We start from the raw sequence: 25,961 nt of genomic DNA, 5'->3' as shown, positions 1-25,961 counted from the left end.
CCCTTACCTGGCACCCCTCCGTCCCCAGGCTTCTGCTGGCTGTCACCCATCCACACAGCTGGAGAAACCCCCCGCTGCCCTCAAACCCACCTCTCCGGCTCCATTCTCAGGCTGTTCTCTTCAGGGGGACTCACCTCAGCCCACTCCCTGCATCGCCTGCATTCTGTCTGGGAAATTCAGCGAAGGACATTCAGCCATCACTGGAAGGTGGAGGGGGGGGGCGCAGGGAAATTCCCAAGCTTACTCCAGACCCTTTACGAGTCTGTCAGGGAGGTGCACCTTTTCTCTTCCCACCTTACCCAGGAACAGTGCTTTCTGACAGAAGATTGAGTCAGGACCAGGAAGAAAGCCCTGAAACAGGGCAGACCAGAAGAAAGCCTCTTCGGCTAGGAAGAAACAAGTGTTTAGAGCTCATCACACCAAGAGTAAGACTCCAGATCTCCTGGAGATGCCTCAGAGTCAGGGGCAGAGAGAAAGGCAGGGGAGGGGTGCGCCCCCAGAAGGTGGCGAACAAACACCACACCCTGGCCTTCCCAGCTTGGGAAGGGGACTCTGCGTGCAGAGATCTGAAAGGCTGGTGGTGCTCTTTGGTACTGAGGGGAGAGCACTCGCTAACAAGACCGTGACCCCTTGTCACGGAACATTAGGGAATCACACACATCTGCAAAGAGGAACCATAAAGCACCAGATGGGCACGCACTTCCAAACTGGTGGAGAAGTTCCCCGTGCTGGATCTCTCACGTAGCGATGGTTAGGGTGGAGTGGCTTCCTGGAAAAACTGTAGAACGTGGCCTTTGAAAAAGTGAGTGAATGCGTGCTGAGAAAAGGAAGCCAGTGAAAAGTGAGTCTAAAACAAAAGCAGAAGGAGTGGGGATCCCTCGGAGCCTCCAGGGGTTCATTAGGAGCAACCCGTGTGTGGGAATAGGCCCCTTTTCTGGTGGAATTGTTCACTCGGCAGGTAGGTCAGAGAAAAGGAAGCAAGTGTTGTTAAACCTCAGCAAAGCATTTGGCAGTGTCTGTTGTGAAATCCTTGTTTACAGCCCAGTTATGTGATTGTGTAACCAATTAAAGGACTGAATCCCAAGGCCATGGGTAATGGATTAATGTACTCCCTTGGGGAAGGAAGTCTAGAGGCAAGTCCCAAGGCTCCCTCCTGGCTGGTTTCACTTGTTCCTCAATGATCTGGATGAGAATACAGAAACCCAGATCTGGTATTTGACCGTGACATAATGCCAGAGGGTGATGATTCTCTGTAGCATGAACTTGGGATCTGAAGAGATCTGAACAAGCTTGAAATTGTCATGGGAAATTTAACAGGGACAAGTGGTAGCTCCTACATCTAGGTTGTGAACCCATCTGCCCAAGTGTAGGATGAGAGAACGGTGGCTTGCGAAAAACTAGGGACTTGTAAACTTTTAATTGACCGTGACATCAGTGTGATTAGCAGTGAGCTGAGCCTGCCAGTAATGTCACCATGATCTTAGGCTGCGGTGCCCATGATGACCCATTGGGTGTGATGGTGGAACTGCCGTTATGTCTGTCCCTGGAGTCTGGAATTCAGTTCACATCAGATGATACAGACAAGCAGAGGTAGCCCACCGGTGGTGAGAGATGGTGATAAAGAGGCTCACAATTACACACGTGTAGCCGGCAGCCTTCTGAGCTGGACTTGAACCCAGCACTCTTACTCCAACTTCAGAGTTTTTTCTTTTTCCTTTTTTTCAAGACTTTATTTATCTATTTGACACAGAAAGAGAGCAAGAGAGGGAATACAAGCCGGGGGAGCAGGAGAGGGAGAAGCAGGCTCCCCACTGAGCAGGGAGACTGATGTGGGGCTCGATCTCAGGACCCTGGGATCATGACCTGAGCCGAAGGCAGATGTTTAACCCACTGAGCCACCCAGGTACCCCCAGAGTTTTTTCATAAACACCCATGCAGGACCTTGAATACCAAGCCTTGCATTCATTTCATTCTGATTCTTCTGAGTATATTGACAATGCCGTGAGAGTTGGAAACATTTTAATGGAAAGCAGAGACCCTATCAGCCTCTGTAGATATGCAGGCTACTCCCTCTAACTTCCGATACCCAAGAGAAACTCAACAGAGATACTCTTTCATAAAAAGCAATTTCTTAGAGGTGCTTGGGTGGCTTAGTGGGTTGAGCTTCTGATTCTTGGTTTTGGCTCAGGTAGTGATTTCACGGGTCGTGGGATTGAGCCCCACGTTGAGCTCTGCCTCAGTGGGGAGTCTGCTTCAGGATTGTCTCCCTCTGCCCCTCCCCCCACTCCCTCTTTCTCTCTCTGAAATAAATAAACTAGATCTTTTTAAAAAGAGAAAAAAAGGGACGCCTGGGTGGCTCTCTCTCTCTTTCTGTGGCAAATAAATACAATCTTTAGGGGCGCCTGGATGGCTCAGTGGGTTAAGCCACTGCCTTCGGCTCAGGTCATGATCTCAGGGTCCTGGGATCGAGTCCCGCATCGGGCTCTCTGCTCAGCAAGAAGCCTGCTTCCCTTTCTCTCTCTCTGCTTGCCTCTCTATCTACTTGTGATCTCTGTCAAATAAATAAATAAAATCTTTAAAAAAAAATAAAAAAAAATACAATCTTTAAAAATAAATAAATAAAAAGAGAAAATAAAGAAATTTCTTAAATAAATATGAACTGAATTTCAGAAACCACAAGAGGTTTCTTAACCATTTAAAAAAGTACATATTATTAAAACAGTACCTTTTGGACGCACTAAGGTTGTATAGCTAAGAACTTTACGACACCTTAAGTTTGCTGCAATAGAGAATGAAAAGTTTGTCTCTTTTCTTGTACCTTCTGCACAAGTCTCTCATCCTTTTTTTGTATAAGTGAAAGAGGAAGGATGAATCAGGATGACACAGACAGCTTGCTTAGATGAATGAGTGGACGGCTGACGGGATGCATGGACTGCAAAGTCTTGGCACAGAACTATTTGTTTGGAATGCTTCTGAATTCCTAACCAACTTGGTGCACAGTGGACAGATGGTAATGCGGGACAATCCACTGAAGAGCTCTAGCTCTTTGAACCCTTAAACCCCAGAAATGTACATTTGTGTTTGGTCTAAAGATGGAGTTAACTATATCCACCCTTGAAGGAGTTAAAGCAGGGACTCGTAAAGTTGTGGAGGTGGACCTGATTGGGATCATGAAGAGACTGGTCCAGAAGGAATAAATGCAGCGGATCAGGTTGGACTCAGGAAAAGCTTGAGTTGTGAGCCTCCTAAGCCCGACACCATCCAGTTGTTTTCCTGAAACTTCCTCCTCCTGATAAACTAGCACATGGCACAGGTGGCCTCCACAGGGTTAAGCTCCAGCTGATGGCATGGGTTTGTTTTTTTCTGTCTCAGCAAGACAGGTTTGATCAAGAAAAGATGTTTGTGCAGTCCGTCTTAGCATCTGGGTTTATGGGATGGGTCAGGTGCTTGCATTCAAGATTGGCTTGGCACTCGGCAGTCTCTCACTCGGGGTAGATCAGAGCAGCGTGGTCTCATGTTTTCTAAGGCAGCAAATGTGGCATAGGACTGGCACTGGAAATTGGCTCATAGAGTTTGAACTGTGGAAATTCACTCTTGGCGATCGAGCAGAGCAGCCTGCGAAAGTATTCGTGTCCGTCTTGCTCTCGCCTTGTGTCGAAGCCAGGAGCTGGCTTCTGCCCGCGTTGCCCTCTGTGTCTTGGTGACTGTGTCCTGGGAGGGAAGTCCGCGAACTGTTGCCAAAATGCACAGCAATTTTCCCACTTTCTTTGGAAGTCAGAGCCATTGTTGCCAAGTCGTGATACATTTCTTGAAAATTAGATTGTTTCCTCCAAAGACGGGGTAGCAGGCTTGACTGTTTTCTTTCATTTGTGAAATAATATCAGAAATATTTGCAAAGAAGCGTTTCCAAGAATAGACAGAATTTATTTCATCATAGTAAGTCCTGAAAGCACATTTTCCTTCCATCAAACGAGATTTCACATGAAGTCTGTGAGTGTCACAGTAGGGTTTTTTCCTATTATTCTAAATCCATCTAAAGAGTGGAATGTGTTAAGGAAGACAACTTAAACATGGGCTCTCCACAGATCTTTTCTGGCCTAATAATAGTCTTTATTTTCAAAGAAATGGCTGCTCCTTTCCTTCTTTTAATTCACTGCTCCTACAGGCCACTGGCTAAGCCCTGTTCCTTCCTTCTGTTTGCCTTCTTAGGCAGACTTCTCAGTTGGACCCACCACAGTGTAACAGGAGATAGAAGGCTGGACTGAGGGTGCAGACCTATGGGGACACCTCCTCGCCACAGCTGAGAACAAGTGCCCACGTTCCCCAATTAGCTGTGGCCTTGTCTCCTCCCACTTTCTTTTTAGAATGCTTTGACCTCTGAGGGGGATGAAGAATTCTTGAGCATTGTCCTACTTAGAGATCTAGGGCCTCTGATCCCCAGATCTCCTTGTTTAGAAATCCGGGAGTGGAGGAGGTGGTTTCCTCCGGAAAGAGAGGACCCAAGCTCCACCCAGTCCCACTGGGAGTCCAGAGCCAATCATCCTAAGAGCAAAGGGGATCATGGAGCCTGAGGTTCGTGGTGGTCAAGGGATTTGGGTAAGATGGAAGTGGAGCCCAGGTCCCCTGGCTCCCATGTTCCACCCACGATTTCTCCTCGGCCACCAGCTAACAGCACACTGCACACCTTTACTTGCCTGCTTTGGCTGTGGTTATGGCAGGCACCTGGGCCCACGTGGCAGGTGTTTACAAGCTCTTTCTGCACTCTGAAGCTATTGCCTTCTGAAGTTCCTACAAAAGCAAACCATGCCCGATGCTTTCCTCCTCCCTAGCCCAGCATCGCCAGTGACTCTTGTATGTTAAGTTCCCAGACAACACTGTTTTGGCAGTCATTTCGAGAGGAAATGAACCTTGCTGGAGTGTGTGCCTTAAGGCAAGCAGTAGGCAGGGCTGGAAAGGAGGAGCGCAGCTCCAGCTCTCTTCCCTCTGCCGGCCACTGCTGGAACCAGCTTAGAGAGGGAGCACTTTCTCCAGGGCCCCTAGCGCCATGGTGTTTGCCAGGGGCAGAGATGGGGGGAAATCTGTGTGTCGATGTCTGTCTTTGTGGGTCTGCCTATGTGTGTGTGTGTGTGTGTGTGTATCTGTGAGACAGTCTGCATGTGTCTGTGTCTGTGTGTGTCTGCGTACCTCTGTTTCTGTATGCACGTGGGACTGTGTGCATCTGTGTCTCTATGTGTTTCGGGATGCATATGCAACAGCATCTCTGTGTGTGTGTGTGTGCACGCACGCACGTACAGGGGTGACTACATACTTGTGATTGTGTATGTGTTTCTATGCGCATGTACAACTGTGCACACCCGTGTCTGCTTGTGTGTATGTTCATGTCTGGCCCTGCAGAGGACACCAGAGCAGTTTCCCAACACCCTCCAACACAACCCCAGATTGCATAGTCTGCTGTGGAGAAGCTCAGAGAAACTGGGCTTCTAGGTATCCAGCACATGGAAGGGGCAGCACGTCGTGGGCCCGGCCTTCGTTTGCGCAGCCATGCTAAATCCCGGGGTTCTTTCACTTCTCAAAGTGTGTGATGTCTGTGACAGGAAAAGATAATGCTGAACAAGTCCAGTACAGAAATGAGCTCTTGACAAAACTTGGCCTCATATCACCTCACAGGCTAGTCCTGCTGCAGTCAATCATGTGACAAGATCGGTGTTGTCACCACTGCTGTAAGACTGTCTTGGTCTGCCCTAATTTGTTGGTGTCCCCATGTTCCAGAAACCTCTGTTCTCTGTTTGCCGTAATGGGTGACCATCATACATTGCTCGGTCTCAGAGTCAAATCCACATCAGGGCAAGGCCAACTGGAGAAACAGTGCTCTCAGCTGACTTTTAGGTCTCTCTACAACTCTTGGGTCCTTGAAGCAGGACTTTGCCATCCAGGCCTACTCTGTGGGACCACAAGACATTTGTACTTGCCAGGAAGACCCGGCCCGAAGCAGATTTGGTACACGGCACCTAGATGGGGAGGGGCATTTTTGACATTAGTGGCATGATATCCCAAAGCCCAAAGGAGGCAAAGTGGGGAGTTCCTGCAGAACAGCAGTGGCTGTGTCAGAAGTATAATCGGGGCACCTGGGTGGTTCAGTTGGTTGGGCATCTACCTTTGGTTCAGGTTATGGTCCCATGGTCCTGGGATCGAGCCCCACATTTGGGCCATCTGCTGGGCAGAGAGCCTGCTTTTCCCTCTCCCTATGCTGGCCTCTCCTGCTGCTTGTACTCTCTCTCTCTGTCAAATAAATGAATAAAATCTTTTTAAAAATTATAGTCAACCAGAGCTTGAGATATCATGTCCACATCAACTTGGTTAAGCTTTTTAGTAATGATCTAGATCACTGGAGAAAGGTCACCAGCAACAGGAGAAAAGGCCCTTTGACATCCCATTTCACAAGGAGTCATTCGTACTAAGAGTAGAAGAGAGATGAATGGACAAAGAAGAGTGGTATATATCCATGATGGACTATTACTCAGCCATGAAAAAGAACAAAATTTTGTCATTTGTGAAGATGTAGATGGAGCTAGAGTGTATTATGTAAAGTGAAATGAGTCAGTCAGAGAAAGACAAGTACTATATGATTTCACTCATATGCAGAATTTAAGAAGCAAAAAAAGGAGCAAAGGGAAAACAGAGAGAGATGCAAAGGAAGAAACAGATTCTTAACTCTAGAGAACACACTGATGGTTACCAGAATGGAGATGGGGGCGGTGGGGGAAACGGGATCGGGATGAAGGAACCCACGTGTTTGATGAGCACAGAGTGACATATGAAAGTGTTGACTCACTATATCATACACCTGAAACTAATATTACACTCTGGTAACTAACTGGAATTAAAATTAAAACCTTAAAAAAAGAGAAGAGGATATAAATTTTCTTTCTTCCAAATACAAGATGACTCATACTTTCTCTAAAAGGAACATCTTTCTAAAACCCCAAGTTAGATGAAGGAATGATAACAATTTGGGCTTTATAAAAAAGCTCAATTAGTATATCATTCACATACTCTACAGTTCATTCTGAACGTGTACAAGTGAATGAGTTTCAGTGTATTCACAGGCACGTGTAACCATTCTCACAATTAATTCTAGAACATTTTTGTCCCCCTCAATAGAAACCCATGTCCATTCCTCCACATTATCCTCTCTCCCCACAGCCCTAGGCAACCACAAATCTCCTTTTATCTCTACAGGCTCGTCTGTTCTGGACATTTCACAAAAATGGAATCATATGGGGCTCCTGGGTGGCTCGGCGGGTTAAAGCCTCTGCCTTCAGCTCAGGTCATGATCCCAGTGTCCTGGGATCGAGTCCCGCATTGGGCTCTCTGCTCAGCGGGGAGCCTGCTTCCTCCTCTCTCTCTGCCTTCCTCTCTGCCTACTTGTGATCTCTGTCTGTCAAATAAATAAAATCTTAAAAAAAAAAATGGAATCATATATTATGTGGGGGTCTCTTGTGCCTAGCATCTTTCACTTAATAACATGATTCCAAAGTTCCTCCATGCCGTAGTGTGTGTCACATTTCATCCCTTTTCATGGTTGAATAACATTCGGTCCTAGGAAAGACCACATTTTGCTTCCCCATTCACCAGTTGATGGGCATCTGGGTTGTTTAAACCTCGTGACTAGTGCTACTAGGAAGATCCACGTGCAAGTTTTTGTGTAGATGTGTTTTCAGTTCTGTTGGATGTACACCCAGGAGCGGAATTGCCGAATCATGTCGCTACTCTATGTTTAACTTGTTCAGCAGCTGCCAAACTGTTTTCTGGAGTGGCTGCACCATTTCTCATTCCCACCAGCAATATTTGAGGATTCCAATTTTTCCGAGTCACTTTGGGCTTTTTCAAAGTCAACTTTTAAAAAGTAAAAACAGTGTTTTAGGATACTGATATACTTATTAGCGCGAGGCGATAATTACATGCCTTGCAGCTCTTCTCACTGTCAAAGCAGTCCTTTTAAATGGACAGAATGAAGGATGTGTTATGAGTTCCTAAGGACACATGGGCTCCAACATACCACATCATAAAGACTCTAAGCTGAAGGACTGCTTTAGGGGTTTCTAGTCAAACCTTCCACCCAAGCTCGAATCCACTTTGTGGATGCATCCAGCAGATAGTTCCTGACCTCCTACTCTGTGCTCTGAATTCTATAGAGAAGCATATGTAAGCCATCTTTCCTTCCCTCGGAGGGCTTACAGACCACAGGGGAGCCAAATGTTAGAAAAGTACTTTCCACCATGCGTGATGGGGACACAAAGGGAGCTCTTCATGTGTACTGTGTAGGAAGGTTGGAGAGAGCCAATAGAAATACTGTGTAAATTGCCAAGCCAGATGCCTGGCTCATGGTGGGTGCCTCTCCAGAGCCCTATAACTCAAGATTGAGAAGCCAGCCTTCCAACTTCAGGGCTTGTCATTGGGCTCCAAAGTCCTGCCTGTACTGTTAGCTAGAAGCCTGACCTCTTTAACCCTTGACCTGCCTGTCTCCAGCCTGGGTCTGAATCCTACTGGAACCAGGGCATCCTACTTGACTCACGCCCAGCTTAACCCCAAGATTGTGAGTGGCAGATAGTAATTATGAACAGTTAGCCAGTACCTTTTAGAACAGGGTGACCTGCTATGATCAGCAGCCACAGTGGCCATGGTGGATGGCAGTGAGCTTTGGGGTCTGTTCATCATGTGCTATCTCTGCCTATCAGCAGCCCCACACTTTCCACCATCTGGCCTAGAAATCTGGAAGATAGGCGTGGCCTTAGCTTCTGGGTCTTCTCATGTGCTTTCTGACTTTGTAGCCTGTGCCCGTGGGGATAGGGGTGAGGATGGGGCACATTTTCTTTCTGTATGGAAACCAAACATAGATATATATGAAGTGGAACGTTGAGTGTATGTGGATTTGTGGGAATGAAATCCAAAGTGTGTGTGGCAGATGGCTCCGGGGTACATCTACAGCCCTGGACCATGCTTGGGTAAGAACAAATGCTGGGAGTTGGTTGCCTTTTATGCAAGGGGCATAGGCTTCCCGAATAGGTGCTCATGGGCATTGCCAGGGGACTAGGGGCCCAGGAGGGCCTCAGGAGTGGAAAGGTGGCAGAGCCTCTGCTGTGGACAGAAAGGTCTGCCTAAGCGCTGTTTCCCAGGCCTGGGTTCATCTAGAGGGAAGGAAGATCCGAGACCAAGGCCCAAGGCTGATATGCTGGGGGTGGGACACCCCTTCTGACTTGGACCAAACAAAGGCCATTTCCAGGCGGGGACCTCCTACCAGTGCCTCCCCCACTCTGCGGATTGGCTGTGCTCCCCAGCCCTGGTCCAACCAGTACCCAAGGGCACTGATGTGGTGCTGGACCAGTAGGCTGCTACCGAGGACCAGAGAATCAAGTCTTTGTTCTGGAAGCTCTGGCCATTACCCCCACTTGTCCCCTTTACGTTGGCTGCTGGGAGCCACAAAGGGGCAGGACAAGAAATCAGTGGAGTGGAGTCTTTAAAAGCAATAGCGGCATTTTTTTTTTTTTTTTGCCTTTTTTCTTTAGAGCTGAATGGGTAGCTTGTTTGATGTGGATAGGTTTTGTATTGCCAGCCCTGAAATAAGATCCTGGCCTCCGTCCCCCACACGGGCTCCAGATGCCGGGCTCCAGATGCCGGGCCAGGGAGTTAGTGATGGCCTCTGTGGAAAATGGGGTCTCTTTTTTCCAGTTTTCTTTGGGTGCATTGTACGTTATATGCCATTTTGTCCCCAGACCTTAGTATTTGAGTGAGGTCACAGCCAAGGCCTTGGGCTCAGTCCCTAAAACACTCAAGAAATATTTGGGTGGCAATTGTTTTTTGAAGAATAAAAAGGTCTGTACAAACTTCTGTATGTTGCTTTAAAAACGAACATTCCTTAGGACATGTCCCAGAAGCCAGAAGAAGAATTGGTGTCCCCCTGGATGTGGACTTTGACATCTGTTTTGAATAGCAGTTCGTGGCTTATTTTGAAGTAATGACAGATTCAGGGGAAATTGCAAACATGGTACAGAGGTCTCCTGTGGTTACACCTTATATCCCAGTTTTATAATATCAAAACCAGGAAATCTATATTGCTGTGGGTTTTTTCCTAATGAGTCTCGCTATGGGTCTTTTGTGTGGCCACACATTTTCAATTTTTTCAGGATAAATGACCCTGGAGTGCAATTGCTCTGTCCTCTGATACTTGTATGCTTACTCTTAGAAGAAACTACCTAACAATCTTACAGAGTGTCTGTACCATTTTGCATTCCCACCAGCAGCTTCTCGACATCATCGCCTGTTTTTGTCATTGTGACCATTTTTTATTTTAGCTATTCTGATAGGTATGTAGGAGAATCGCATTGAGATTTTAATTTGCTATTCTCTAATGGTTATTGATATTGAACTTCTTTGTATGTGCTTATTTGCAAGCTGTACGAACTTGACAGTATAATGTCTTTTCACATCTTTTGCCCGTTTTCTATTTGGATAGTAGTAGTTTGTCTTCGTACCTTTGAGTGTGGAGACTCTTTATATATTCTAGATACTAGTCCTTTATCAGATATGAGGTTGCACATACTTACTCCCAGTCTGTAACTTGTTTTTTTCATCCTATTCACAGGGTCTTTTCATAGAGCAAAAGATTGTATTTTCAATAAGGTCTGATTGTCTATATTTCTTTTCATGGGTCATGCTTTTGGTTTCAAATCTGAGAAAGAACGTTTTGCCTAGCTTTACCTCCTACAGATTTTCTCTTACTTTTTTCCTGAAACACATATAGTTTGACTATTACATTTAACTCCATAGTCCATTTTGAGTTAATTTTTGTGTAAGGGATAAGGTTGAGATTGATATTCATTTTTTTGTCTGTGGATGTTCACTTGCTCCAGAACCCTGTGTTAAAAATGCTATTAGGCCTGCACCAGATTGCTTTTGCACTTTTGCCAAAAATCAGATGTATTTGTGTGGGTCTTTTTTTGGTTCTCTGTTCTATTTAATTTATCTGTGTGTCTGTCCCTTTGCCAATACCACACAATCCTTTTATTCATTGATCTTGTATCCCAAGACCTTCCTCAACTCTCTTCTTGGTTCTGTGAGTTTCTTTGTAAATTTCTTAAGGTTTTCCACATAGACAATTGTGCCAACTGCAAATAGAAATAGTTTTACTTCTCCTTTTCTAACACGTATGTATATCTTTCATTTCATTTTCTTAGCTTAATGGACCAGCTAGAACTTCCCAGTACTATGTTTTTATTTTGGGTTTTTTAAATTGAGATACATTTGACATACAACATTGTATAAGTTTAAGGTGTCCAGCATATTGATTTGATAAAAGCAGTGATGAGAGCAGAAATTCTTGCCTTGTTAATAGTCTTATAGGGAAGGCATTTATTCTTTAATCATTAAGTGTGTTGTTAGCTATAGATTTATTACAGACGTCCTTTATTGAGTTGAGGAAGTTCCCCTCTACTCCTGGTTTTCTGAAAGTTTTTATCATGAATGGATGTTGAATTTTGTGAAGTGCTTTTTATGTATCAAATGATATGATCATATTTTTATAGAAGTTTTTTTGCTTCGAGATCATTATAAATGAACATGCAGTTGTAAGAAATAATCCAAAGAGGTCCCATGTACCCTTCAGCCAACTTCCCCTAATGATAACATCTTGCAAAACTATGATACGATATCATAAGCAGGATGCTGACATTGGTACAGCTAAGGTACAGAACATTCCCATCACCACATGAATCCCTCATGTTGCCCGTTTGTGGATACATCCACTTCCCTCCCACACTCACTCCTTCCTTAACCATTGGCAACCACTAATCAGTCCACTTCTATGGTTTTGTCATTTTCAGATTGTTATATAAAGGAAATTATGCAATATGTAAATTTGGGGGCTTGGCTTTTTTCACACAGTGTAATTCTCTGCATATAGATCCAGGTCACTGTCTAGATTAGCAGTCATGTCTTTATATTGCTGGTTTAACCATACATCCATCAAAGGACTTCTGGGTTGTTTCCCTTGTTTGGCTATTACGAATAAAGCTATTCTAAACACTCATTTGCAAAATTTTGTATGAACACAAGTCTTCATTCCTCTGGGATAAATATCCAGGAGTTCAGTGGCTGGGTCATCCAATGGTCGTGTGTTTAGTTTTTAAAGAAACTGCCAAAGAGTTTTGCAGAAACTGTTTTTGCCGAGTGACTTTTTCACTCCCACCAGCAAAGTATGAGTGATCCAGTTTCTCTCATCGTGGTCAATATTTAGTGTGGTCACTATTTTCTTAAAGATGAAAGTCGCATTAACAATTTAGTGTCATTTAATGCATTCACAATGTACTAAAACATTACCTCTATCTAGTTCCTAAATATTTACATCACCCTGAAATAAAACCCTCTATTCATTAAGCAGTCATTCTTCATTCTTCCCTTCCCCCAGCCCCTACCAAACACCAATCTGATTTTTGTCTCTATGGATTTACCTATTCTGGACATTTCACATAATTTCATACAATATGGGACTTTTCACAGCAGGCTTCTTTTCACTTAGTAGCGTGTTGTCAAGTTCATCCATGTCCTAGCCCTTGTCAGTAACAGTCCATGGTACGGTTGTACCAAATTTGTTTATCCATTTACACACTGATGGACATTTGGGCTATTTCCACCTTTTGGTTATCATGGATGATGAACTTAAGAGGATTGTGTAAAAGTGTATAAGTGTCTATTTTTGGTTCTTTTGGATATATACCTAGGAGTAGAATTGCAGGGTCAGATGATAATTGTACATTTTACTTTTTGAACAATTGCCAAACTGTTTTCTACAGCACCTGTAACATTTAAATTCCCGTCAGGAATGTACACGGGTTCCGATTTCTCCACAATCAACACTCATTATTTTCCTTTCTTTAATTATGCTATCCTGATGGGTGGGAAGTGGTATATCAAGTTTTGATTTGTATTTCCTTAAGGCCTACTACTAATTAAGCATCTTTACATGGGCTTGTTGGCCAAAAGTGTATCTTCTTTGGACAAAGGTCTATTCAACTCTTTAGTCCATTTTTTAGATTGTATTGCTTGTCTTTTCATGGTTGAGTTGTAAGAGTTCTTTATATATTCTAAGTCATGCTGGATCTTTATCAAATATATGATTTGCAAGTTTTCTCTTACTCTGTGGGCTGTCTTCTTACTTTCTTGATAATGTCCTTTTGACACTCTTAATTTTGATGAAGTCCAGTTCATCTATTTTGTTGTTGTTGCTCATGCTTTTGGTGTCATATCTAAGAATCCATTGCAAAATCCAGTGTTATAAAGATTTTCCCTTATGTTTTCTTCCACATGTATTATAGTTTTAGCTACTGTGTTTAGGTTGGTCCATTTTGAATTGATTTTTAAATACAGTGTGATGTAGGGGGTCCAACTTCATTTTTTTGCTTGTGACTATCCATTTGTTAAAGAGACTAGTGTTTCTTCTACTGAATAGTCTTGACACCCTTTTTGAAAATCAATTGGCCATAGATTTATGGCTTTATTTCTGGATTCTCAAGTGTATTCCATTGGCATATATGTTTGTCTTTATGCCAGTAGTGCACCGTTTTGATTACTGTTATTTTGTAGTATGTTTTAAAACTGCAAAGTGTGACTCCTCCAACTTTGTTCTTTTTCAATATTTTTGAAGTGATCACATGATTTTTATTATTTTGCTTATTAATATGGTAGATAATGCGTGTTCACCTTTGAATATCAAACCAGCCCTGCATCCCTAGAATAAACCTGACTTGATCAGAATGTATAATTCTCGTAAACTACTAAAACTTTGTTATGGATTTTTGTGTTTATGTGCCTGAGAAATATTAGTCTGTAGACTTCTTTGCACATTCTTCATCTTTGCTGTTAGGGTAACACAATGATTTGGGAAGTGTCCCCTTTTCTTCTGTTTTCTGAAGAGATTTTGTAGAACTGGTGCTAATTCTTCTTTAAACTATTGGTATAATTCTAGTGAAACTGTCTGAGCCTGGAGTTTTCAATTTCTGGAGGTTTTTTTAATTATGAATTTAATTCCTTTAATAATTATATTGGGCTAATTTTGGTAGTTTGTTCTTTTAGAATAATTGGCTCGTTTCATCTAATTTCCAAATTTGCATGGGTAGAGATGTTTATAGTATTTTCTTATTACTCTTTACATGTCTACAGAATCAGTAGTAATATTCCCTTTTTCATTTTAATACTGGTCATTTGTCTCTTCCCTCTTTTCCCTTTGTTAGTCTTTCTAGATGCTTGTCAATTTTATTTTTTTTTTCCTAAAAACCACCTTTGCCCCATTGGGCTTCATTTTTTTTTTCTGTTTTCAACATAATTTCTTTTTTTTTTTTAAAGATTTTATTTATTTATTTGACAGAGAGAGAACACAAGTAGGCAGAGAGGCAGGCAGAGAGAGAGAGGAGGAAGCAGGCTCCCTGCTGAGCAGAGAGCCTGATGTGGGGCTTGATCCCAGGACCCTGAGATCATGACCTAAGCCGAAGGCAGAGGCTTAAACCGCTGAGCCACCCAGGCGCCCCCTTCAATATAATTTCAATAGCAGCATCTATTCTTGATATTCCCTTCTTCTTGTTTGTTTTAGATTTAGATTTATTTTGCTCTTCTTTTTCTTGGTTCCTTAGTTGGTAATTCATTGTTTTTAGACTTCTCCTGAATTTCTATTGTAAGCATTTAGTACAGTAAGTTTCCCTCTAGCTTTACCTGTGTCCTACAAATTTTGATATATTGTATTTTTGTTTTCATTAAGTTCAATTGTTTTTAAGTAGGCTCCATGCCCAACATGGGGCTTGAACAAATGACCCTGAGATCAAGACCTGAGCTGAGATTGAGAATCAGATGATTAATCAACTGAGCCACCCAGGCATCCCTAGTATTTTTAAAATTTGTCTTGAGACCTCCTCTTTGATGCATAATTTTTTTTAATGCGTTGCTTAGTTTCCAAGTGTTTAGAGATTTTCCTATTGTTTTTCTATTGTTGTTTCCTAATTTGATCCCATTATAGTCAGAGAAATCTCAATTCTTTAAATGTTTATGGATTGTTTTATTGTCCAGAATAAGTTTATCTTGATATGTATTCCTTGAGTGCTTGAAAAGAATGCAAATTTTACTGTTTTTTTTTTGATGGAGTGTTCTCTAAATGTCAATTAGATCCTGTTAGATGATGATGTTGTTGAATTCTTTGTGTTGATTTTCTATCTAGTTCTATGAGTTGTTGAGAGAGGAAGTTGAAGTCTCCACTATAAATGCGAATTTTTCTATTTCTCCTTTCAGTTCTTTTGATTTTTGCTTCATATGTCATGCAGTTCTGTTGTTTGGTGTGTGCACAATTAGGATAACTATGTCTTCTTGGTGGATTGACCCTTTTATCATTATGTAATGCCCCTTTCTGTCTCTGGTAATTTTCTTTGTTCTGAAGTTCATTTTATCTGCAAATACCAGGGCTACCCCATAACTATTTTTTATTACCATTTACATGATATATCTTTTTCACCTTTTACTTTCAACCTGTTCATATCATTATATTTGAGATGAGCATCTCACAGACAGCATATAGTTGGATCATGTTGTTTTTTCACTCTGCCAACGTTTGTCTTTTAATTGGTAGATTTAAATCATTTTCATTTTTAAAAACATTTTATTTATTTGAGAGAGAGAGAGAGAGAGTGAGCACAAGTAAGGGCAGGGACAGAGGGAGAGGGACAAGCAGACTCCCTGCTGAGCAGGAATTCCAATGCAGGGCTGGTTCCCAGGACCCTGAGATTATGACCTGAGCTGAAGTCAGATGCTTAACCAACTGAGCCACCCAGAGTCCCTGGATCATTTGCGTTTTAATGAACTTACTGGTAGTTAATGCTTAAGTCTACCAATTTATTTTGATCTTGTTTGTTTTGTTTTTTGTTTCTTTATTTTCTTTGTCCAGACTTCCTACAGGTTATTTGAACAGTTTTTGCAATTCCATTTGATGATTCATGTACAATATTTTTGCATGCATCTTTTGTATGCCATTTTTAGTGGTTACTCTAGGTATTATGTCATATATACATAACCTGTAATAGTCTACTGATGTCAATATTTTACCAGTGTGAGTGAAGTATGGAAACCTTACTTCTCTTTCCATCTGCTCTTTACCCTCCCATTTATAATGTAATTATGTTAAGTATTTCTTCCACATAACATTTAGAACCACAGCATGCAATGTTATAATTGGTGCTTCAGCTATCAGATATAATTTAGAAAACTTGAAAGAAAGAAAGTCTATTATATTTACCCATATTTTTTTCTTTCCATTTTTCATTCTTCTTTGGTGGTGTCCAAAATTCCCTCTTTGATCACTTCCTTTCTGGTTAGAGAACGTCCTTTATCCATCCTCTTAGGAGTGGTCTGTTACTAACAAATCCTTTGAGTTTTTCTTTATCTCAAAATATCTTGATTTCCCTTCCATACCTGAAGCATATTTTCACTAGGTATAAGATTCTGGGTTGAGATAAAATAAGAGAACTCTCTTATTTCAGCACTTATTTAGATCTTCTGTTTTAGCTGACTTCCTCTGACAATGCTTTGGCAGGGAACAGGGTCACCATCTCATTTCTACCAGGTTCCCCACTTAGCCTTCATTGACACCAAGGAGGTTGGGGTGCCTCATTACTGCTGGGTAGTAGTGAGAATTCTAGCTCCGTCCTAGGCTTTTACTGATACCATCCTGGCTGGGATCGGTAGTAGTGCCTCATCACTGTTCCCCATGTGATCTCCACTGACACTGACAATGATGGGATGTGGACTCATTACCACTATGCAGGAACAAAGGTCCTGACTCTCTATTAGGCCTCCTCCTATACTACCTTTTTGGGGACAGGGAGAAATAAATCATAACTGCTGGGTTGGGGTAGAGTCTAGGTCCCCACTTGGCCTCTGATGTTGGGACTTGATGGGACCACACTTTTTCCTGTGGTGTTTAGCTGAATTAGAGCAGTTCTTGTATAAACATGTTCTGCCTCTGTGGGCTGTCCCTTTTTTGGTCCTTTAGCTAGAGAGAGTAAGCTTTTGTTGGGGAATTTTCGTCAGTGTCTATTGTCATTTTGGGGTTGCCAGCTTCTTCAGGTCCGTGTCTGAGATCTATGAGGCAAAAACCCAGAGAACTCACCACCACATTGTTCCTCAGGTCCCAAGGTCCCTTCGTCTCTCCACTTTCCAGGTCTTCTTATGTTGGTTTTATATATAATGTCCAGAGGTTTTAGTTATACTCAGTGGGAAAATGGGAAGAGTACATTCCCATTTTCCCAAAGGCAGAAGTCTGGATGTGGACAATTTTGTGCCCGATTCTATACTGCCAAGAAGATTTCCAAGAAGGAGATCTTCCCTCATATATGAATGCCTTAACAGAGCTCTTATTTCATGTCTCTATCATGAAAGACAAAAAAAAAAAAAAAAGAAAGAAACAAAATAAAATGAAAAAAAAAGCTTTACTTGGTTTAGCACAGGTCTGCTTATCTGTCATGGCAGGTGTGCACTGGAGTAGACATGTCACCATCTGCTTGTTTAGTTTTGGGTAAACCAGTACACCAGAGTTTCATGAGCCCCTTCCAACACCCACTGCTTCCTTCCACTGACTGTCAGGTTATAAACTGTTAGTCAGCTAACTTGGCTGGGTGCTAATGGGGCCAGAGTTGGGAGCTGCTCCTTCAGTGCACCATAAGTCTTACTCTAGGAGAGTGGAAGGGGCCTTAAGCCATCACCTGATCCAACCACCATGGTTTTCACATAAGAAAATTGTGTCAGAGAACAGAAGAGTCTTTCCCCAGATCTCACTGCATACCGCATGCACAAAAAAGCCAGACCTAAGATTCTCATTCCCTGCCTTTAAGCCTAGTGTTATTTTAGTTACGTCAGGCTGCTTCTCCACCCATCCTTCCACTCTCCAGTGAATTCCGCTCTGCCTCATAGCCAGGGACTGCCATCTCATCCCAGCCAACTGCTTCACAGAAGTGCCCCCATCCCTGGGGGTGGGAAGGGGTTCAATGAGGGGCGTGGGGTGGGGAGAGAGACATGAAAGGGAATGTGGCTGACTCCACCCAAACCTGTCCTCAGAGTGAAAGTCTGTGATTCTCGCGGTCGATGGTCTCATCTTCATATCTGAAAGACAGTGTACTTTTTGTCTCCCTAAGCCCTGTGTCTAGGTCGTTTGGGAAGCGCCTTGGAGAGTCAAGAAAAAAAAATTACAGGTCAAACAATGGATGAATGGAAAAGTCGGCTTGTAATCAAGAGCATGGTTCCCCATTTCGGCACGGTGGGAAATCGTCAGGAGCCCAGAAAGCTCCAGGAATCGGTCAGACAATGGGCTATTGGGGGGAGGGGGGTGTTGAATGCTTCTTATCTTAAACTTGAATATGAGATGTGTTATTGAAATTCTCTGTGCAAACTTGTTGGCAGGGAACCAACCCAAAATATAAGGAACTAGAATCTGACCTAGAAAAGATGTAGGAGATGAGCTGACCTTGCCCCTTACGAATTTCTGGAAGAGCAGGAAATACGGTCCAAGGATCCATCTCGACTCCCAGTCTAGTGAGCTCTGCCCTGCACCCCTTCAACTAGAAAGAAAGGAAGAGCATGAGGGAAGTAAAGCCTTCTTTTTCTCTTAACAGAAACAATGAATGTGGAACTGACAGACACTAAATAATATTGCGTTCACTTCCTAGTACCACTGAGAACAGGAAGCCAGTGAATAGAGCACAGAAAGAGATTCCCATTCAAACTCTCTGACTCTGGTGTCCTTTTAAAAGCCCACTTGACAAATTTCACCTTTCCTTCCTTGGAACCGAGACCTCATCTATGTGTCTGAAACTAAGGGCTAGGGCTTCCAGCAGTAGTTCTAGGAGCCAGGACAAAAGAAGGGATTGCAAGAGCCGCTGGTTAGTTGAATTTGACATTAAAAGCCTGCAACATCACCAGTCTACCAAGATTAGCTCCATTAGTAGGAGTCGCAGCAAACACAATGGCTGTTATCTCGGTGTATTGGGTCCACAGAGGAGAGGCTTACCTAATCTGTGAAATTAATACAGCAGAGAGGAAATGGCTCTTATAGAGCCGTGGGTCTGCTTCCTTCCTGTTCAGAGAACTGGGAGCTCGGGGCTCTGAGGTAATGCCATTTCACATAACTAGAGGGCCTGGCCTCTCCCATCCCAAGGGCGATCCACAAACGTAAGTGCACAGGTGTGGGGGGAGACTGTTGAAATCTCACTTCTCTGTTTCTCCTCAATGTCTACGTGCTCAACTGGATACCGCAGCCTCAGTATATGTAAACATTTACAGACTTGGACGGCCGGGCTCCGCTCACGGAGATGGCGGTCAGATGGGATGGCAGACATGGAGCCATTCCTTGGCCAGCCTCCCATCCTCCACATTGCCAGCCCTTCAGGCAGCCTCTCTTAGAAGGCAGTGTCTAACCTCCAGCGGAATTACCCTTTAGATTTCTTGCTTCTCTTTTATGGTTGACAACTGAGTCAGTGAAGGAAAACCTCTCGGTGATGCATCTAGAGTCCAGATGCATTTGGGCTTGACTTCCAATTTCTCCTCTGTTTGACACTGGGTTTGGCTCCTAGGAGGAATGAGTGGGCTGTAGTCTAAGGGTCCTCTTCCCCTTCCCCTCCTGAGCCCCACCAACACCCTTTAAAAGAGTGTGACTGGCAAGTAACTGCTTTGGTTTTGATCCGTGTAGACCTCAATGCTGGAAGGGTTTTCTTAGAATAGGCCCTTGGAGTGGCCATCCGTGCCTTCACTTGGGAGAAGTTGCCATTGCTTGTACCATTTCTAGGCTTTGCATCTCTTTGCAGATGGTCTTGTAGAGCCCTTTGTAGGCCATGCCAAAAATTCACATTTATTGCTTGAGAGTCATACCTTGGACTTGATCAAAATCAGTCCTTCTTCCTCCATGCCACTCTTTGTTCTCTGCCTTGGCTCTGAGTGACCTGTTTCCAAAATTCTAAGTTGTCCTAGAAGACCAAGGATTTGCCCCAGTTGAGGGGATCCCAAAAAAATAGGCCTCAGTCTCCAAAAGCAACTTTCCCAGATGAGTCCCCTTTGCAGTAAAAAGCACATGTGTCTTCTTGGAAGATGCTTGTGGTCTCTGAACGGGATGATACGGAAGGAGCCCGCTTCTCCGGGTGGGCCTGCAGGGCTTGCATAGAGGCTGGCCAAGGCGGGTGCTGCTGCCACCATCAGCCAGCATTGAGGGCATGTCTTGGTTTGAGCACAGCTAGATGTTCATGGTCATTAAATCTCTGCAGCCTCGGGAAAATACCCGGTGCTAACACAGAGCTCGGCTGCACCCCCCGAGGATCTCAGCAGCCTGGGTGTTTGTGGTCTGAGGGACAGAGATGGACAGATCAGATGCAGAAGGGCCTGCCGGGTCACCAGGAAACCTGCTCACAGACAAGTGATTGCAAGAATGGGAGCGGCTTGCCTCTGTCAAGTGGAGATCTGATTGAGATGCTCATGAGGGGCTTCTCTCGTCCTTTCCCAAAACACAAACTAACAACAACAACAACAAAAACATATTTTAAGTAAGGTCTGTTCATAAAATCCTATCAGTCTCAAAGAAGAAATCTTTTAAATAGCCCGGAACTATTTCTTGTGAACAGTTAAGAGCCCCCTTACAGGAAATATACATCCTAAGACCATCCTAAGGGCTCAAGACACCGGGATTCTAGTCTTGCTTCTGCTACTAAATAGCTCTAGGACTTTGTCCATCCTTTTCCCTCCCCAAGGACAAAGTCAAATGAACCAGAAATAAGACTTTGTGCCAAGCATTTGCGGAGCAGTATCTCCCGTAACCCGTAGGATAATCCCGAGATCAAAACCAACCGCTCACTATTACTACTACTGCTGCTGCTGCTTCCCCTACTCCTCCTCCTCTTCCTCCTCCTCCTCCTGCTCTTCACCTCTAAATGCAAGTGGGGCTGAGCAAGGGAGAGAGAGGAGCCCTGTGTGGAACAGGAGAAGATACAGATTGGGATGGCTACAAAAATACTGGCTCCATCCTATCTGTCCCTCTTCTTTAGACTAGTGACCTTAGAAATATCCAGTAAGAGAAGGACGTTTACCTCCTGCCATACCGCGTGAGCAGGGTTCAGAAATTTTATCCATCGTCCTTGGAGGCACCTCCCTTTCCTTGCGAAAGAGTACAGGACTCAGTAAGGAGACCTGAGACTAGCGTTTTGTGAGACCTTGAGCATGTCCATTTCCTCTTGAGGTCAGAGAGTCTGTCTCTGGCCTCTCCCCCACCCCATTTCCAGGGTCTGTTCTGTGTGCCCAGCCCCATGCCAGACCCTGGGCTCTGGCAGTTCCCAGTCGAGGCGCGGACTGTTCCTGGGCTTCCTCCCCCAGGAACAGATCGGTCCTACTCTGCAGTTCTACTTATCCTACCCTGAAACTGGGAGGAGAGAATTGAGTGGCTCTTTCACACAAGCTACTTCATTATACATTAGCTCCTCTGCCCCCGCAGGGTGGGGATGAGGATTTGTATTTCCACTTCACCAATGCAGAGACTGAGGCTGGCAGAAGACGGGGAGTCTACGGGGAGTCTCCCAGCGTTACAGTCAGTAGGTTGGAAATTCAGATCTCAGCTCCAGGTGCCCTGACTTGGAAGGTCATCTTCCTTTGCTGCTTCCCATTCTCAGATTAGGAACCCAGAGTGTTAGGACCTTCTGTGGGCTGGGCATGACTTTTGGGGCTCAGGCTCGAGCAGCGGACCAGAGTCCCAGGTGACCTGGAGATTTCATCCCAGTGGCAGAGACAGCCTGTAAACAGTGGTAGAATGGATGCATCTTTTATACCATCCTGGTGACTCCCTGGAAACTTCTGACCGGCCCTGTCTACAGCCCAGCCTGTGTGCAATGAGCCAGCTGATTAAAAACCTTACAGGGAGGTAGGGACAGCCAGCTAGAACCTGGGCCAGTGTGCCCCACTTCATGCAGGCTGTGGTCAGGAGCAGGTCTGGCCCCAGGAGAGGGGAGGGATGTGTCTGGCCCCTCTTCCAGAACACAGGGGGACCAGAAGACCAACTCATCAGGTCGGCAGCTGTCCCTAACACTTACCGAGAATCTTGCAGGAGTGTTTGGGCTTAGGTCCACACCAGTAAAATAGGGTCACTAAGCCGACCTCTGCCCACATCAGGGTTTCTGGGATGACGATGACCAAGATGTGTATATGAACGCAGTCTAAAACCCACAAGGCATTACTGCTGTTTGCACTTTTTTTTTTTTTTAAATGATCAGAGAATGGCATTGGCTCAGAAGGCAGTGGGAAGTGTGTCCTTGGAGCTCAGGTAGAAACACACAGGACCCCTGAGGACACCTTGGTCTCTGCTCTGAGCATTCTGGGTCAAGGCCTGCAGTGCGTATGCGCCTTTCTATTTTGGGGATCCTCCCCATGGAGCACGCAGCTGCTCGCTCCCTTTTCCCCCTCCTCCTCCTCCTGCAGGAAGGGACCTTTCCTGCTTCAGACATTCATCCAGGGCGGCCACTGGGCAGAGGCCTGGCCTGAAGACCAATCCTTCCTGCCGGGGCCAAGCACTGCTCAGTTTGCTGGACACTGCTGGGCGCCACATCTGGGTCCTGCCTGGGTAGCCCAGTTCAGCAAACCAGTGACCTGAAAACCGCAGTCTGTTTGAAAGGGAGGGTGCCGGGAGCGAGCTTTGTTTGGCAGCTGGCTTCTGCTGGCATCTGGGAGCTCAGTCCTGCCCTGCCTGCCTTTCTGCCTGGCCCCTGGCCCCTGGCTTCCTTGACTTTAGGCCCAAGGTGACAGGTGTCTGGAGGTGGAGCTTCCTGGGGAGGAGAGTAGACTCTGTCGGACCCCAGGCCAGGGCAGTGGAAGAGCCCAGCTGAGCTGTAGCCCGAGGCATACCCCCCATCTATGGTATGTGCCACCTGGGGACAAGCCCTGAAGATGAGGGCCTGGGGATCCCCAAAGTCCGAGCTGGCCTGTGTTGGCCGAGCCTTCTTGCTTTTGCTGGAAATCTCCAGCTGGAGAACTCAATAGAACTGGGCTTTCAGACAGATATTTGGGTCAGGTGCTGCCCCTGGGGTGCTGAGTTCCAGACTTCATGAGGGAATGGGGGAAGCAGGTGCTTCTAGGCTTGGGCTACTGATTCTGATTTCTGCAGTCGGCATAGAATAATTTGTTAGCGCCCTTCCTTCTCCCCCTCGCCTTTCTTTCTCCTCCTCTTCCTTCCTGCCTTTTCTTTTTCCTCCTCATCTCCCCCTCCTTCTCACCAGATTTCCAACCCCCCCCAAATACCAAAGTTAGAAAAGCAGCCACGAGCCATAGGCTACTGGACTTGACTGCTGAGGGCTCAAGTGTGGCTGCCCCTGCCACCACCTCCCACCCTCCTGAGACCCTGAGGTCTCCCATTCCATCCAAGGCTCAGGCCTGGGCACCTAGTAAATGATCCATAAGCAGCATCTGCTGTCCCCCTTGGCCAGAAGTTCCCTTAGAAACCATTCAGGCTAGCCCCTGTGCCAGATATAAGAGGCCAAGGACACGCAAAGGAGAAGGAGCATGTCCCAGGTCATTGGGCCAGTTAGTGAGTTTAATCACACTTTCTGAAAAGCGGCTGTCTCTTGGCCTTGTCAGAAACAGAAAGAACAGGATAATTTGCAGGAAACCTTTTGGTCCAATGGTTAATTCAGACCTGTCCTGTCACAAGGCTAGGTGCTCTGGGGGTACAGAGATGGGGAGGAAATGGTCCTTGCTTTCAGAGAGCGGCAGGCCTAACATGGTGACCTTGAGTTTGGCCAGAGCACGGGGCTGGAAGTGAAAGGGGTAGAAGGTGAAGCTGTATTATCTATAGAGACCCCTGGAGGCCTGAGGGAAGAGGGTGTGTCTGAATCTGGTAGACAAGGCACGAACTGTTTAAAAGTGTACAGAGGCTGGGAGAGCAAGGCAGATGGGCGCCCTGGAGGAGGTGGGCGCCTCTCCTTTCACTGTCATCAGCAAAGGTGAAACATGGCATTTGAGGCTGCTGCATACATTGCCCAGTGCAGGCCCAGTTCAGAAATGGTCACCTAACTTGGGCAACAGCAAAAATATGGAAGATTTCAGCTCTGAAAATGTTACCTGCCATTCTTGTCAACAGTCGACCTCCGTGGCCCCCAGCAGGGTAGGGAGGGCAATTTGGCAATAACAGATTTCCCTGGGGGACGATGCTCAGCTGAGGCTCTAGGTCAAGGGTTGGCAAACTCCAGCCCAGGGGCTAAATACAGTCAGCAGCCTGTTTTTGTAAAGTTTTATTAGTACATAGGCACGTCCGGCCAAGAACATATTGTCTACTGCGGAACTGCAACGGGGACCACATGGCCTGCCAGGCCTGAGAACATTACGGTTCAGGCCTTTACGGAAGAAGATTGCCATCCTGACCCAGGTCACTGGGCTTCAGTTCATTTTCTCTGAAGCCAGTTTCTCCTTATAAGCAGGTACTCCTCGGTACCGCTTGAGGGAACATCCCCGATCCTCACGCCCCCACCCCGCCCCCCGCCCCAGGGTTCTGCTCCCTCTCCGATGCCGCAGCTGGCTCAGTCCCCCTGGCCCTCCCCCGCAGTCCCTGCCTCCATGACTGGTCCTGGTTCTTTCCGCAACTTCCGTTCTGCCTGACGTGTCGGCATCCAGAGAGGCCTTTCACAGACAGGTTGAGCTGGTGGTTCCCGCCACAGACAAGTTCTCGTCCACGGCCCTCCCCCACCTGCCATGGGGCCCCACGATGAGCTCAAGGCCACCTCCCGGGCTCATGGTGCACTGAGCCCACGGGCTGCCTGCCCACCCATGGAACATGCCAGGAGCACCGCCCCCCTCCCCCCATCCAGGGCCTTCTCGCTGGTTTTGTCCTCTTGCCTGGAGGCCCGCTTTGTCCTGTCACTCTTTCTTCAGCGCTCTGAAGAAGGCCACTCTCACTCCAATCTCGCTCGCTTGCTGTCTCTCCTGCAAGAATGCCGGCTCCCTCTCAGGCTATGGCTCCACTTCTCTCCCTGGGGTCTGCTCCTCCTAAGGGTTTTCTGTTTGGGGCCCCCGAGACAGCCTTGCTTTGCACAGTTAGTGGGCAGAAGCCCGGGGCCACTCTCTCTAGCTGCCTCTTCTAGAGCGAGCTCTTGGTGCTCAAGTTCTCTAGTGCTGGGACTGCCTGTGAGACACTGTAGGAAAGTTGAACATTTTCTTGCCTCTTTTTGCCCTTTAAGTCCAGCCTTTGGGGTTTAGAACAATTAACTTGGCCAATATAAAATATCTCCAGGAAGCCAGCCCCCAAACACCAACACCCAACATCTGCTTTCTGAATATAGGGCTTCAAAGAGCTAAGCGCACTGTGGCTAACTGCTGTCCGTTCTATTTATTTGAGCCGCATGACAGCTAAGGAACTGAGAAATGCCTTGCCCTTTCCTGTAGTTAAATCTGACATGAAATTACTTTATTGGCAGCATTTTAACAAACAGAAATCTGCCATGCTTCCACCAGCGGCTCAGCTTCAGGTTTCTGGGTGAACCGAGATCATTATGATGGCAAGGAGACAGCTGCCAGTCTGGGCTAGTTCAGGGTGAGCCTTCTTCCTCGGGGCCCAGCCGCTGGAGCTTCTCACAGAGAGGCCAAGCAAAGAGGAGCCATCCTTGAGGACAACCCCCCCAACGGCAACACCATCTCCACCAAATACCACCATTATCATGATGGTCTTCTATACCCGCAGGAGCACCCCCATCTTTCCATACGTACATGCATGCACACACACTCACACACACACGTGTACACACGCACACACCGAGGCAGAGGAAATGCTTTGGGGTATATGACACATTCCATGATGTGATCACAGACACTTTCTATATATAGTGAAAGAAAGGAATATTTTCCATTGTCATTATTTTCGC

General features: G+C 45.5%; 1 protein-coding gene across 3 annotated transcripts in view; it reads left to right on the top strand.

The window, feature by feature from the left end:
* The window catches only part of MAMLD1 (mastermind like domain containing 1), a 109,062-nt gene that overhangs the window by 36,690 nt on the left and 46,411 nt on the right, over positions 1-25,961 (top strand). For all 3 annotated transcript variants that reach the window (XM_047715928.1, XM_047715927.1, XM_047715929.1), the window contains exon 2: positions 18,222-18,382. In XM_047715928.1, coding sequence (XP_047571884.1) covers positions 18,287-18,382 — 96 coding nt within the window. In that variant the 5' untranslated portion in view covers positions 18,222-18,286. The remainder of the gene's footprint in view (positions 1-18,221; positions 18,383-25,961) is intronic.

Source organism: Lutra lutra, chromosome X (assembly GCF_902655055.1).
Source record: "Lutra lutra chromosome X, mLutLut1.2, whole genome shotgun sequence".
NCBI classification, from domain to species: Eukaryota; Metazoa; Chordata; class Mammalia; order Carnivora; family Mustelidae; genus Lutra; species Lutra lutra.
The sequence above is the reverse complement of the archived record's forward strand: the minus strand, read 5'-3'. Positions and strand labels throughout refer to the sequence as shown.